This window comes from Bombus fervidus, chromosome 16, assembly GCF_041682495.2.
Source record: "Bombus fervidus isolate BK054 chromosome 16, iyBomFerv1, whole genome shotgun sequence".
NCBI classification, from domain to species: Eukaryota; Metazoa; Arthropoda; class Insecta; order Hymenoptera; family Apidae; genus Bombus; species Bombus fervidus.
Window position 1 is genome coordinate 6,560,347 of NC_091532.1, and position 14,802 is coordinate 6,575,148.

The 14,802-nt window shown below is 37.5% G+C and overlaps 1 protein-coding gene across 3 annotated transcripts in view; it reads right to left on the bottom strand.

The window, feature by feature from the left end:
* Fas3 (fasciclin 3) overlaps positions 1-367 on the bottom strand; it is a 365,977-nt gene extending 365,610 nt beyond the window's left edge. Inside the window, exon 1 of one of the 3 annotated variants that reach the window (XM_072019243.1) lies at positions 62-367. In XM_072019243.1, coding sequence (XP_071875344.1) covers positions 62-146 — 85 coding nt within the window. In that variant the 5' untranslated portion in view covers positions 147-367. The remainder of the gene's footprint in view (positions 1-61) is intronic. The other 2 variants (XM_072019244.1, XM_072019246.1) reach the window with 2 other exon arrangements.
* Between the last annotated feature and the right edge of the window lie 14,435 nt (positions 368-14,802).

The window sequence follows — 14,802 nt, forward strand, 5'->3', positions numbered from 1 at the left end:
AATCTCACGAAATTACGCAAAACCGATGAGATACAGAAAGAAAGTACAAATATTGTCGCACCTTTAACAGCCGTAGAACACAACAGGCCGATGAGGCAGACCCAGACGATCGTCATCTTGAAGTGGCTCGTCAATTCCATGCACATCACAAAAAAAAGCACTAACTTCCTTTGAGAAAACGAACTGTCGGTGATTTAAACGGCGCGTTCCAACCGGACGGTGCACAAAACTCGGCGACGAAACTGGCGAGAGCGCGGTCAGTGTGAATCACGAGGATAAAACGAGGCAAGAACGAGAGACGTGCGACGTCAATTCGAATGTAAGTGCCCGACTCGACGTGAGTGCCAACCAGATAGCTCGGCGCGCGAAGACCGTCTGCCGCGCGCTTTGCTTTCGGCCCACTTCGTGAGACATCGGCAGAAGCCGAGATCGCCCGAACGCCTCGATCCCCCGATAGCGCCGTTTGATATCGTCCACGGTGTACCTACTTTCGTACTTTCGTGCCTAACCTACGTACACACGCACTTTACCGTATACCTGTTATTATGTGTTTATTTCGTGTACACGTCCGCATCCACGATTTTCTACTTGGAGAATGGCTTTAGAAGAAGACCATGCACCGAACGTACGTTGCCCTCTCTTTCGTTCCCAGCTTTTCAACGATTTCGATCTTGACGTTCACGCACCTAATTTAGCAACGAGTTTTGTCATTCCAGTGTAATCAGCGAATCTTTAACGTAAGTCCGTACTCATTTTTGATGACAGTCTTCTGTCAACGACATCTTTGTTGGTTGTAATTGTTTTATAATCGGTCTTGGTTAAGGCAAATTCGTTTGTTTGTCAGGTGTATACAATATGTCAATGACTATTATACGATTATAGGTTATATAATTTCTGTAATTTTTAAGAAAACCTTTCTCTAAGTTGAAAGATGGATACAAATAAATGAATATGAGGAAATATTGTATAGAGTATACAATTATAACCAAGGATGCAATATTTTCGTGCCATGATAATCGACTTGTATCGTGGTTCATTATTTTATGGGAGTTTCCAAATTTAATTTCTATATATCTTTTGTCTTTAATCTTCCATTCTTCTCTTACTGTTTAAATACAAGAAAAAGAATGTGAAACATGTCGCGCCATGTTTTTTCTATAGCTTTGTGACAAATATGGACAGAGAGATCGATATATAGTACTTTTGAAAGGGGAGAATAAATATTTGAATATTCTAATAGTAAGTATAAGTGAGTCTTTTGTAAGTAAAAAGATATATATCTACTATGGCATGCTTGGGGTTATTCATATTATTTATGATAGTGTCACTCTTTCATTGACCTTTTTCATAGAGACCTTTTTCATTTATTGCGCATTAGCACTTTTTATGTACAGTTAGAGGTTAGGCAGAAAAATTGAACGCGCGTTTCTTTACATACCGCATACACGAGCGGATTAATTTAATCATCTAATTCCTTTAGATCGTACGATAGATTTTGTGAAAGTTTCACAACAAACTAGGTTCGGTACGCTAAATTGTAAAATTATACTATATGTTCGTATTCAAAACTGTAAAAAGGAAATTGGAACTGTATCTATTCGCAGTTATTAACAAATTTTTACTTTGGTAAAAGCTTCATGTTCAAGAATTATTAACCATGGTTAAAATAAAAACTTAAGACCTCGTTTCACGGTCTAGAGGTTATACGTCGAGGAAGAAATTATTAGTTAAGACATGAAGAAAAGAAGTTAAAGATATGTTGGAACAGGCACGGCCTCGTACATACACAGTGTAATATTAGTTTAGAGAACATAGTTTTCTAATTACCGACATCTTTTTCGATAAAAACTTTACGCTTGTAAAACATTAAATTATGAAGTATACGAAACGAATACTATACAAATGTGTTTATAACCCACAGGAATATGTAGCAGGCGTTATGAAGAAATTATCGCGGCGTAAAAGAAAAGAAAAGAAAACTAAAACCTGTGTCAAGATAGGAAGGGTTGTACACAGGTACATAGAACGATATTGTGAAACGAGCGACACGGTTAGAGCAGATGTAGCCACGAAGCGTGCATGCAAGTGTATCGCCATGTGCATTATGACAGTGTTTTCCTATCGATGTTTACTCGACGATAACGTTGCTGGGTCTTACAAATGCGATTCTATATGATGGTGTACGTGACCGATATGTCGAAGGCGTGCCGTCTGGGACCACAGAAGCTGCAACAGCATATACCAAGGAGACGCACTAAGAACCGTAGTTCCGGAATTTATCAGGTAAGATAGTACCCACTTCCAGCGTGCTCGATACATGTTATGTGGATGAAAATACAGGCCCTGGGGAATGTACGCGTATACTTTTAACTGGTGCACTTAAAAGTTTTACGTTCTTTTTACAATGAGTTTTAGCACGAAATGTAAATTCATTTCCTTTCCCTTAAAGTCCAACTTGAGAAAGATAGCAATTTAAAGTTCCGCAGCACGTACACGGGAACATCAAGAAATTTTTCGTCGAAATCTCATTTTGAATTTCATTACTTTTATCCATTTTGAAATGTACATAATTCCTTCGGAGAAATTGTTACGATCAACATTTTGTCATTAAAAGTCCAATAACAATCGATGGTAGTTTGGTCAGGTGAACTGGCAAACCGTTACAGACCGTTATACAAACTTTTTACGTTTGTTTCTCTTTAGGAACGTAGAATTAGGTTTATCGTACGGTTGAGTTATAACGAACGGTGATCATGCTAACGTTAACGTTATCGTTAAAGTAGTTATGGATAGTAAGATCTTTAAAGTAAAGTTCTAGTTTGCGGTCAAGCAATCTCCATACCAGACCACCGTTTCTGTATCACGATAGAGGGACACTTCTATGGATTCAGCTAATCGAGTTGGCAACTATTGTGTAGGCACACACGTACACATAATCATGTTACCGGCAGGCAGTCGAACCCGTTGCCGTCGTCCAAAACGACCATACGAGTACTAACATGTAATAACACTTTTATTGCATGCACATGCTGTAATATAAGCACAGTGTACCTGAGAGTCGCGTACATGTGATAAACACACTGCATTGATTATTTAACTAATAAATAGAGAAATTTTTGTCCTTGTGATAAAATTTATAATTTCGAAGGAGAGTACCTGATATTAGTAAAATTCTTATTCATTACAATGTGTGTATGTTAAAGTTGACTCGTGAAATAAATGTTGATGCAAAAGACGCCTAACTAGACAAAATTATACCGGTACACTGATGTCCTTCGTGATGAATACGGTGAACCAAGATCTGGACTCACTAATTTTCTCTTTGATTAATCACCGGTAACTACCGCCGCTGAAATATGGGCTAAGAAACGAGCATGGACTCTCGTATAGCTATGATATCTATCGACTACTCAAATATGTATCAAAGGGTTTTACATCACCGCTTGTTCGCGAAAAAATAACCGACGCCATTAATTTTTTGATGATATACCGTTCAATGTTCTTTATATTACTACTGAACTAGTCATTACCGTAATCAACTTTACTCATTTAATCAATTGGAATTCGTATGGCCTAGCTATTACTTTGATTGACAGTGGAATCCTTCTAATTTAAAGCAAACAATCGTAGACCCATATCTATGATATTATATTATGATGCTTGCTTTTGATATAAATACATTCGGTGTATGTTTATGATAATATAATGGACATGTTATACCATATCTATGCACATCAATTTCTAGCTAATTACACCGTGATTAGAAGACCGTGATTAGAATTAATTGCGATCTCAATGGCTGCATTATAAAATGTAAACTGTGTGGGATAAAACGCGTGAAGTAAATTAACGTTGGTTGTTCGTTGGCCGATCGAATTTGGTTGTAGCGTCCGTAACTTTTTTTAACCGTGCATATTTTTCACGATGCGCGTGTATCGACTTCAGTTACATGGACCATCGTGAAGTTACTCTCACGATGGAAACCGTAAAAGCTTAAAAATTATGTGTTGTGGAGCGCTGACAATTTTATTAGCGCATTTTAAAAGCTGCGTACACACTCGCGTATCTATCTATCTATATATATATATAATATATACACTTTGCCACCTATATATCGGTCTTAAAAAGTTATTGAGGTGAGGATTACGGGTGTAAAAAAGTTTACGATAAATACTTTATTCTTTGATGAAGACTTTTTTCATACAAGCATACACAGTTTACAAAATACTTGATCCTCCACCAACGAAGTTAGATTTTTATAGGACGTGTAACCCTTTCGAAAAACGTCTTATGCCCTTTAAGTTAGTTTAGCGAACATTGAAGAGCGTAAAGCCACGACTCTTAACATGTAACAGGTACGTTACCCGAGAAGTTAATTCTAATGCGAATATGTACGCGGCGATGCTATTAAGAATATTAGCATTTATCATCATGGTGGGAACATTACGCAAAAATAGGTTAACTGTTTCCAGGCTGTTCTGGTTGTTCTGTAACTGGATTATTGTTGTGCTCTTTACACGCTAGACAATTTCGGAATCGTAGTTAGTACCCTTTCCGCGGCTTTGTTCATTTAAAGAAATAAATCAGAATTGTTAGAACTCTAAAATTAATATCGTGAAAAGTTATTTGTCTCTGCTTTGAAGTATCATTAACAGGATTCATAAAAAATATGTCACAATTAAAAAGCAATTTACTAAGTTTCCTCTTAAGCCTTCCGCGCGCGCAAAAAAAAAAAAAAAGGAATAGAGATACAATTACACCGTGTAAAAATCCGTATAGAAAAAAATTAGTAGATGCAGGTTTTAACACGTATCGGTTACATCAGTAACGGGCGAATAATAGCGAAACGTGGATCGATAAAAATCGGGCTATTTCGTCGTCAAATGCCCGGGTATCGCTGGCTTAAACTCGAACTACAACACTTCTGTCATGATTTAATTTAAACCAAATTAAATATCGGATACACATGAATTACAAACGTACAATTAATGTGCATTCGTTTCAAATGTTCGTCCGGACGTTTTAATCTCGTTTCCATGTTCATTCAATTCTCTGTTCACTGAATTTATACCTTAGTAATGACAATGTTTTTGAAGTTCCAGCTACGAGACGGACATACAGATCATTGATTGATGTATATAACAAGACAGATCATTCGTCATTAATAATGTTTCTGTTTCAAGCATTGATTATCCGGCTACCAATAAACATTGGTTCCATCTTGTTTAAACAACATCAAATTATTACGTCTTACGAGGAAGGCTAATAATTTCCGTTTTGCAATCATATGGACATTCTAGGTATACATGAAGAGGCGTTTAATATTGCTACAAATATTTCCCTAGTGTATACATAAATCGTGGATTGCTGCCCTCTGAGTTAGTAACGCCGGATGTAGATATTAAAATATCCCGCATACCTATCGTGCAGGTATATATAATATATTACTTCGAACTCAGGGTCGCCGTTTCCTACGAATTGAACGTCCTGGTATTCGTCGGGAAATTGGATATACATACATACATAAAAGGAAAGAAAGCAACATAATTCAAGAACTTCGACTCCGTGACCACGGCGTTGTAATGTTTTTTTCATTTGCAACTAGACTAGATTTTTCTTCTCTACATATCTTTCTTTCTTTTTCTCATCGGAGTTCAAGCAGTTGGGTTTTACAGATTTTACGTAAAATCGTTCGTTCTGGCCTATCGGAATTGGAAAGCATAATTAGATTGCATGTCTGTACTAAATTAAACCTATAAATCATGGAAGGATCGATCCACCCACTCGCGTATAATCTCCAGTGATTAAGAACCAGCTATACGTAGCTATTACTAGGGGATTCTCGCGTTCGCTCTGCATAATTTTGAACTGTTTATTGTCTTTAAACCAACGTAACGATCAAATAAACCATGACAAATCTTTCGACATTATGTTCGACGATGTTTCCGACTTCACGATACTACTATAGAGAATTTAACAGGAATTTATTTAATCAATATAAAATTCAATAAATCGTAATTCACAAAACGACAGGCTGGATAAGTTAAGAAAATACGAGCGAATGAAATTACATCGGGACAGCAGGACATGTTTTATCTGGTGACGAATACGTTTATCCCTTGGAGCTCACAAACCCGTTAATTATTTCTAACAAGTTAGCCAGTCGCATAGTTGATTGACGCAACCACAGACACTGAATTAGAGTTCTCGGTGTACGTTGACCACCGTGCGGAAATTGAATTTCGATGACAAGCGCAAAATATTAATGGGCAATACGCGGCTGTGTCGTTACGTAATATCTAACTACTTCGACGTGGTTCCCTGTAGTGCTAGAAATTGGGCGCAATTGTGGAATAATTGTGCATAATGACGTCGCGAAAATATTAACGATTCAGTGAATACGGCCGCGCGTTTGCACGTCGTCGAAGCACGCGAAACTGGTTGGTGAAGCGAAATCCATGAATGTCAGCAACAGCATATGCGTTTTGCAAATCATAGATCGCGAACACTTATGTATGATAGAATTGAGCTGGTAATCAACGATTGTTAATGTTCAGTTGGACAACTGGTCTGATTAAGTACTTACCCTTCGTTTAGTATTGTAGCATAGTAAAAATAATGTAAATTAATTTATATTTTAAACCGTTTGGTTATGTCATTTAATGTGAATGAAAGTTTTTACATTTGATATTCGTATGGTATTTCTGAACGAGCGTCTATCAATCGAATCTCAATTTGTTGAAATCGAACTGCGAGACGTAAAAAAACGTAGGAATGTCCGCGAACTTTACGCGACAAAAGGGAACATTAACTGCGGAACATTAACTGCACTCACTTTAAAAGGATACTAGTCCAGAGTCGAACGATCGATCCACTCCTGTATCGCATGGGCATAATCGCATTTGCATGCTGTACTTTGATACAGCGCGCCCGTAAAATCCTCTTTCGAATGTTCAATGAATAGTGCTATTACACCGCGCACCGCGATCTCATTCCTCAAATGCGTACAAAATTGTTAGTTTTCGCTTGTATGGATAAATTTCGAGGACGTTGCCGAAATTCCAAATTGTAATTCGCGACACGCGTTCTCGGTTGCCAAAATCGATCGTAAAATTTACGTAACCGATAAATTCTGCCTTTTTTTTCTTCTTCTCTTGAATTTCCGTAGTTCGTTGAAAGTTTCGTTTACAGGGGCAATCAACGAAAAAGGAGCGAACAGAGAGGTCGAGAAGCACGTACCGCGGATAAGTTTGTAACAACTTCGGGATCAAGCTCGTGTCGGATAATATGACGAATGTTGCGGTTAAAACTCAAGATCGTGCATCAAGGGGATTACGCGTCGAAGAATGTCAGAAGGTTACACCGGCTATTTCGTTGCGAATCGAAGTTCCATCGGAGGGTGGGATTCAATTTCACGGCAAGTGAGGGAATTTACTTGAAACGGTCGCACGAACTCGTAGGAAACGGGCTCGTCTCTAAAAAGAAAATTCACTCGTTCTAATTCCGAGAAAAAGATTAGCGAGCACCGAGTAATCAGATTACCTTAGTTTAAAACCGTGACTTCCATTTGTTCCTTCTCTTGCTGTCTCTGCTAATGACTAGGATGTAGCAATTGCTAACCGGCGTGTCGGATAGCAATCGTTTTCTTTAAAGTTAATACGGTTCGTGTGGAAATTCGTCTGTATCATCCGAGCGATATCTCTCGCCGTTAAGCTCCTAAATGGTAAAACTCTCCCGTTGAATTTCCGAATTGAAATAATTTTGGAATATTACTAACTGCGAAGTGGATTATGAGCGGAAATGGAAGCAGTTAATGAGATTCCAAATCTCGTTGAAAATCGGTTACATTGATTGATTCGATATTGGCCGTGGTGTAAACGATAATAATAATTTTTAACATTAAATTTCATGGGTCTTTTTAATTTTGCACAAGAGAATATTAAATATTTATCGAATAAACTAGCCATGATGTATAAACCACGCCAGTACCAACACCCAACACCTGTATAATTTTGATCGATTATCTGACCGACTAGTGACGGATACTGGCCACGTAACAATGTAAATCGATAAACGTAAGCTGGAACCTGACAAATACACGCTAATAATTCTTAAGCGATAACGAGTTAGCTAGAAAAAATACTAGATAAATAACTGTGCAAACGATCGTTTCCATAAGCAACATATTATCTTTCCCGTGGCTTGTTGTTACATGAAATGTGACTTTCTATCCACTCAACGATATACGATGTATAATTCATACAATGTGATCTTATAAGGAAGCCGATAATTGGATATATGAAGGCCCTATTGAATCCCATGTGCTGTGCGTCTGGCTTCGATTTTCAATATTTGGTTTTGACAGGAACTTGCCTCCCACGACACAATACTTCACGTATATACGCATAATACGATCGAATGGGATTAAATCAAATTCGTGCATTTCGCGCATATACGTTATTTTCCTCCCTCGATTCCAACGCCTTCAGCCTTACGAAGCTTTCTTAATTAAGCGATCCTCTCTTTATTTCGACGAATATTGCGTTGCATTCGTATAAATCGGACAGACGCGAGCGATCAAATATGAGAAATCCGTTTAATTTACACAAGAGAAAATATTCACGATAATTTACACAAGGGGAAAAATTGAACCAACAATTGATAAGCTACAATCCACGAGACACGGATCGGTATCCCTGTTATTTTTTTTTTAATATACCAGCCACGTTGCAAGGTTCAAATGTATCGGAACAAAAACTGGGAAGCATGGGTTGGTAAAATCGATCGGAACCATGTCGAGATAACGCACCGGCGAAACCACGAAAATTATATCCGACCGCTGTGGTTTTCTTTGAACTGCGAAAATAAAGCGTAAATATACGGAAAAATTCAACGGGAAGTGCTGGTCAAGTCGGAAAAGAGAAAGAGAGAGAAAAAAAGAAAGAGAAACAGCAGCACAGAAGGCACACTAGCTTTTCCTTATGGCCTAATTATGCGAAACTGTTAACTAATTCTGCTTAACCACGAGTAGAACCGAGGTACAACATAAATTACGAGGCCGCGGTCAAATTATTAAAAAATCTTTCTTAATTCCACGCGGAGAAAATTATTTGAAGTCCTGGTTAAAAGTAACATAACAACCTCTAATGGTTAATTTACGGTTCTCAGGTCGTGGTATTTAATTCAGGCCGCTTCGTTTACATCGCAGACTTCATTGGCATAAACCGTTATTATTTTTCGTTTTCATTCGTTCTTTGCAATGTTAGTCAATTAAACTGATAAATGGACTGGTTGTTGACTTTAAAAATTAGTGGAGGTAGCAGCTTTATAAAAGAGACACCGTTGATCATTAGTCGTGGTAGAGGATCGTGATATTTCCTTCGTTTTCATCGGTCCGTGAACAACTAATAAGCGGCTTCGGACGAATCGAGTCCGAGTTCTATCAATATAGCACAACCTCAGGTGCATTATTACTTTTCGAAGCGCCATTGAATAAATCCGTGGCCTACTTTTATTGTCCGTCTGGTACTGCGGTGATTTCCACAAATCGAGTAAGCAGCAGATAACAGTACAATGTAAAAATCGATCCTTCGTTCGAATGCTGATTGGAAATTATTTATACGGTTGTGATTTCGATTCAGCCGTTTAGATGCAGCCGATAAATTTATTAAAGTCGTGGATATTGATCGGAAATGTAGTTTCTTACAATAATAATTAAAAATGTTTGGATCAAAGAATGATATCCATAGTTCTTTATCGTTACCTGTATTTTCTGTAAAAATTAAACGTATTGAAAAGAAGTAATAGTATTGAGTAACGCACAGAACTGTAATTTGTTCCAACATGATCTTTTTCTGCCGACATTATTCCACACTGAAAATACAATCAACATACCGTACGTCTAAAATCTAATATTATTTTTGTTTCATGAAATGAAACTTCCTTTGTTCTGGATAGTACAATATTATTCGTATTCTGATTCGTTTACTTTGTTGTACGATTCATATTTCGAGAGCAAAGATATGCTATAACGAGATCTTGCTTTCATTTAATTTGAAAACATTTTTTACCGCATTTTCGTTCAATATCACATTCGTTAGTATTTCTAATTAAGAGAAGCTTAGGAAACGCAATCCGTAATATTGCGCCACGAATATCCCTGACCTCTTCAACTAGAAACATGCTCCTGTGTGATATAAGAACAATGTACACTAAATCCACGAGGTTCTGCTCAATCATGGATTACGTATCGCAACATGCTTTGTAATTAACGCTTCCGCCTGACAGAATGCAACTTGTTGTCCTTTCGTATTAACCTATGTCCATACTTACAACATCACACAAATGCAAGTTATAACAAACAAAACCAATTCTAAACCCAATATTTCTTTACACCATCAGAAAAGCCGCCACAACTTCGGAACCAATTACTGTAGAACGTAAATTTAATTAACTTTGATTAACTGAAATAACATTGGGCCATCGCGACAAGAGTTTCATGAATAATAATTAACAGTTTCAAGTGACCTCGATCACCAATGACACGTCATTGATGATCCTCCGTGATTTTCGAATGATTTTAACTATCAGTAACACAACTTTGATAAGCAGCCAAAATTTTGATGTAAACTTCGATATTATATCACGTTCCTCGATCGCTTATGCGCGGGGAATAAATTTCATTGTGCTGGCATTAATACGGCGGACAGAGGAGTCTGTGACTTCCAGGAATCTCTTCCAAGGAGGCGGATGTTCCTGTACGCGCGGACTCCACGTGCAATTCTCGCGTGAAGATTTACACGCGTGTTCATTCAGAAGAAAGATTGATGTCACCATACTCAAAGACAAAGTTACGTGTCAACATCATAAATGCATCCTCAAATCAGAGAAAATGTTAGTCGACGATCAAGCAGTCGAGCGATTTATAATCTTGACCGCCCGCTGATTTATCACTCATAAATTGTTCCTTCTTATCATACAGAGGGTAACTAAAATTGAAGTAGTTTGTGCATGTCAGTGCTATAATTGTGTCTGAAGAGAGATTGCTAGAAGAGAATTTGAAGGGAAAAACAGAATGTTAAAAAGGAATCGTGTAACTTTGGTAAACGAAAAGGCGACGGGAAGAAGATGGCAAGAAGTACCATCGATTCCCTGGCAGTACATCCGTGTAATCCAGGCTATCCGCGAGTCGACTTTTTATTGCCAAGTCGACTAATTTATCTCTCTAAGCCCTGGTGGCGTCTCATACATAAATCCTACTGACCGTCTCTGTACCACCGTCCTCTTCCTGCACTGGTCATCCTGTGCACCAGCTGAATCGCGTCGGCATTCACTTGCCTTCTTCTCTCTTCCCCCTTTCACCCTCCTGCAAATTAGACGAACTCTTTTAAGTGAACTCGGATGGTGGCAAAAAAGCAGGATAGCTCTCCATCCATACTATAAGGGGCAACGTTAACCCATTGGGACGCTTAATTTTCTTACATCGTTCCTCGGGGATGTCCTGGAGACCAGCTTGGAAAATCGAAATTACACCACTGCTCACAGCGACTGGTCCAATCATTTTGCGTACGTGTTTCGGCTATGTGGACTTTTTATTCTAGTAGAATATTAAATATAGTATATAGTCCATAAAATGTAGTAATAGTTTTATTTTTGTTTTTAATTGTTTAAAATAAAATAAAATATTTGACTTGTGATAAATTAATCGTTCTGTGATTGAATTTTGAAGGTAGTTGTTGATAATTTTTGCATATAATTTATGTTGCAACGGTACCATAGTAACATTATTTGACCTGATTTCCACGTTAGCGATGCTTGTGACGAAAGCATTAAAATCTAAAAAGGAAGTGAACGAGCAAAACGTAATGAGAACATTATGACGTGCCTGGTAGGCTTTTAAGTATCCCACCCCTTCTACTCAGCGATACTTAACTCCAACCTCTCTTCATGTCGCGCGCTCTTCTCTTTACATGGATGTTCCGAATACTGTCAGTCGAAAACAACTATAATTCCGTTATACGATGAAATCGACCACGTATAACAAACGTAGCTGTATTCAAACTTTTGTTCAAGGATTCATAAGTTCTCATGCAATTTCAGCTAGATTTAACTGCAGATGTTATGTTTGTTAGGTAATTTGTTTTGTCTTAACTTTTGAACTGGAATTCAATTACGTAAAGTTGAAAAAATTATTTATACTTGTTTGATATTCGTTTAGATTGGTTTATAGTATCTTTTATATTCTTCTTTACGAGTTATTCTTACATCCATAAAGAATAAAATTAAAAATCACGCGATAAATGCAAGGTGGGAAAAGTATGAAAAGTTTCTGGTAATCTTGCGTAGCACAGGCTGCGAGTGCATCGTTTCAATCGTTCTACTTTAATTTCGGCGGCAGGTCGAGTTCATTAATAAAATTCGGGGGAGGTAAATTCCATGTAAACGAATTAATCAACGAATATCGTTGATTAATAATGACGTTAAAGTAATAGAGTACTGTATTTATTCTAAAATGCAATATTTTAGTAACTCGTTGTTTTGCAACTAGGTTTCTCTAATTTCATCGATCCATTATCCAGTAAACAATTTCTTTACACAAGACTTTTACGAACATTCCTTATGTCTAGATTAATATCATTATCAGTATTAAAGAAAATTTTAAAACCTATACAAAAATGCGATGAAGGCGTAATGGTTTTTCCGAATCAAATTATACCTGACCCAAATGCTTCCTCGATGTCATTTATAGATGATATTTTTTTATGTACATCGAACGTCGTTAGATAATCGGTGTCCCTGCCAGACCTTCATCAATCACCAATATCAGCTGCCAAAACTAATACTATATAGAGCTGTGCGAGCAAACATGCTGTAAAAGCGTTTCGTCCTGGCTACAGTTCCCGTACAACGTGACCTTTGATAATATTTACTTTTTCAGACACTGTTATAAAATGTATATTCAAGAACGAGAGTAATAAAACATTATACAAAAATTCTCGTGCCCGATAACACGATGATGGGTTGCTTTCTTTCAAGGAACTTTATGAAACAGCCACTGAATATGTTATAAACATAAGTGCTGATAACGCGTGCTTCATTGGTGCTTGAGGAAAATGGAGTAACTATCTAAGTTGATAGCACGTTCCACGTGCCCTTCTGTCTTAATTTCATACCAGAGCTTATCGTAGTCCACTGTTATTCTTTACTCGCCTCCTCTCTTCTTTCTTCCTTTTTTCTCTTTCTCGAATTATATGAAATGAAAGACACCGGAGAGTCACCCTGGTAGTTGCGTTCGAGGTTGAAGAGCCCTTTTTTAAACGGCCCTCACCAGTTATCTCGAGCAGAGTACAGTTTTGCATAACGATTATTACTTTCTTCCCAACGAGGCTTTGACCGACTGTATAGAGTTCATATCTTTTTCACGTCTCTCTGGATCGACTAACTCACGCGTCCAGTATTGTTCGAGCCAATTTTATCGGGGAAATTAGTCATTTAACTATCATATTATTACTTGTAAAACATCATACTTGGAACATCAGATAACCTTCCGGGACAATAATTTCTTGCCAGCACGATAAGGGACGTTTAAACTTAACGACTCTATGTCGTGAATACACGCGAAAAGAATTACGTGTTCGTCAAGTTTTGCAAGGATCGTTGTATTGTACTGGTTTTGTCACGCTGATACATCCTTGACGAATGTTTTGATAATTAACGTTCGTTCACGAGTATAAAATAGGATAATGACTCGCTCCGTTAAAGGGGAAGAATAGTTCATTCTGAATTTCTCAGAGTATACATCAAACGTGTTAACAACCGTCGTGTTTTCTGCCGTATTACCGCGAACTTAACCATATTATGTAACAAAAACGTACATAGTCGTACATGAAACAGTTAAACATATACCTCCCCACTTGTTTTTCTCGCGGTAACAGAACACCGAGACTTACCACATTCACAAACATTTAGCTGAAACATACATCGTGTGCACGTCCGAAACTGCAAACTAGTCAAGTATATCGGATAGGTGGTAGTTAAATATCGCGATTTTGGGTAAGCGTTTTCACGCGATCGTTGCATGGATCGAGTTTTCAAACACAAACTTCAGTGCGAAATTGCAAATTGAAATCCTTGCTAATAGTATGATTCTCTAATTTCATGTATTCCAACGTTGTCGCTGCTGGATATATGTAAGTGTATGTCCATGTGTGTTTTATGTTATATTCGTATCAATTTGCGCGTAGTATTAATTCGAAATTTGAAAATTAATTTTGTATTTCGACAAATATCCTTATCTGTTTTAAAAAATCATTTGCGCAAACGATCCAGGGGAAATATTCCATGTGTTTTAGATACGTGACGGGTAACGCTATTTATTTACCGATTTATCAGCTTTCCTCCAAGCTGATCGTTTTATAAACATTTGTCATGAGCAATCCGGACATATCCGACCAACGATCGATCAACGTTTCAGCTATGCCGTTTTCTATGCCTCTTGAACTATTTCGACGCGAAACAGTGCAGTATGATTTAAAATTAAAGTTCAACGTTCTGCAACGATAATATTATGTCTATTCGATCTTCCTCAAAACCGAGAGACAAATACCAAAAAATCTAATTTTTCGTACGCGGGAAACGACGAAAATTTTTTTGTCGAATGAAAGTGGCTTTTTTCCTTCTCCGGTGGCTATACGTGACGATTAAATATGAGAATGAAATGTTTTTTTCCAAATTACACAAGATCACTTAACGTGTTTACACACCGTGAAAATCGCACGTCAAAATAATAGGTGTGCCCTGATT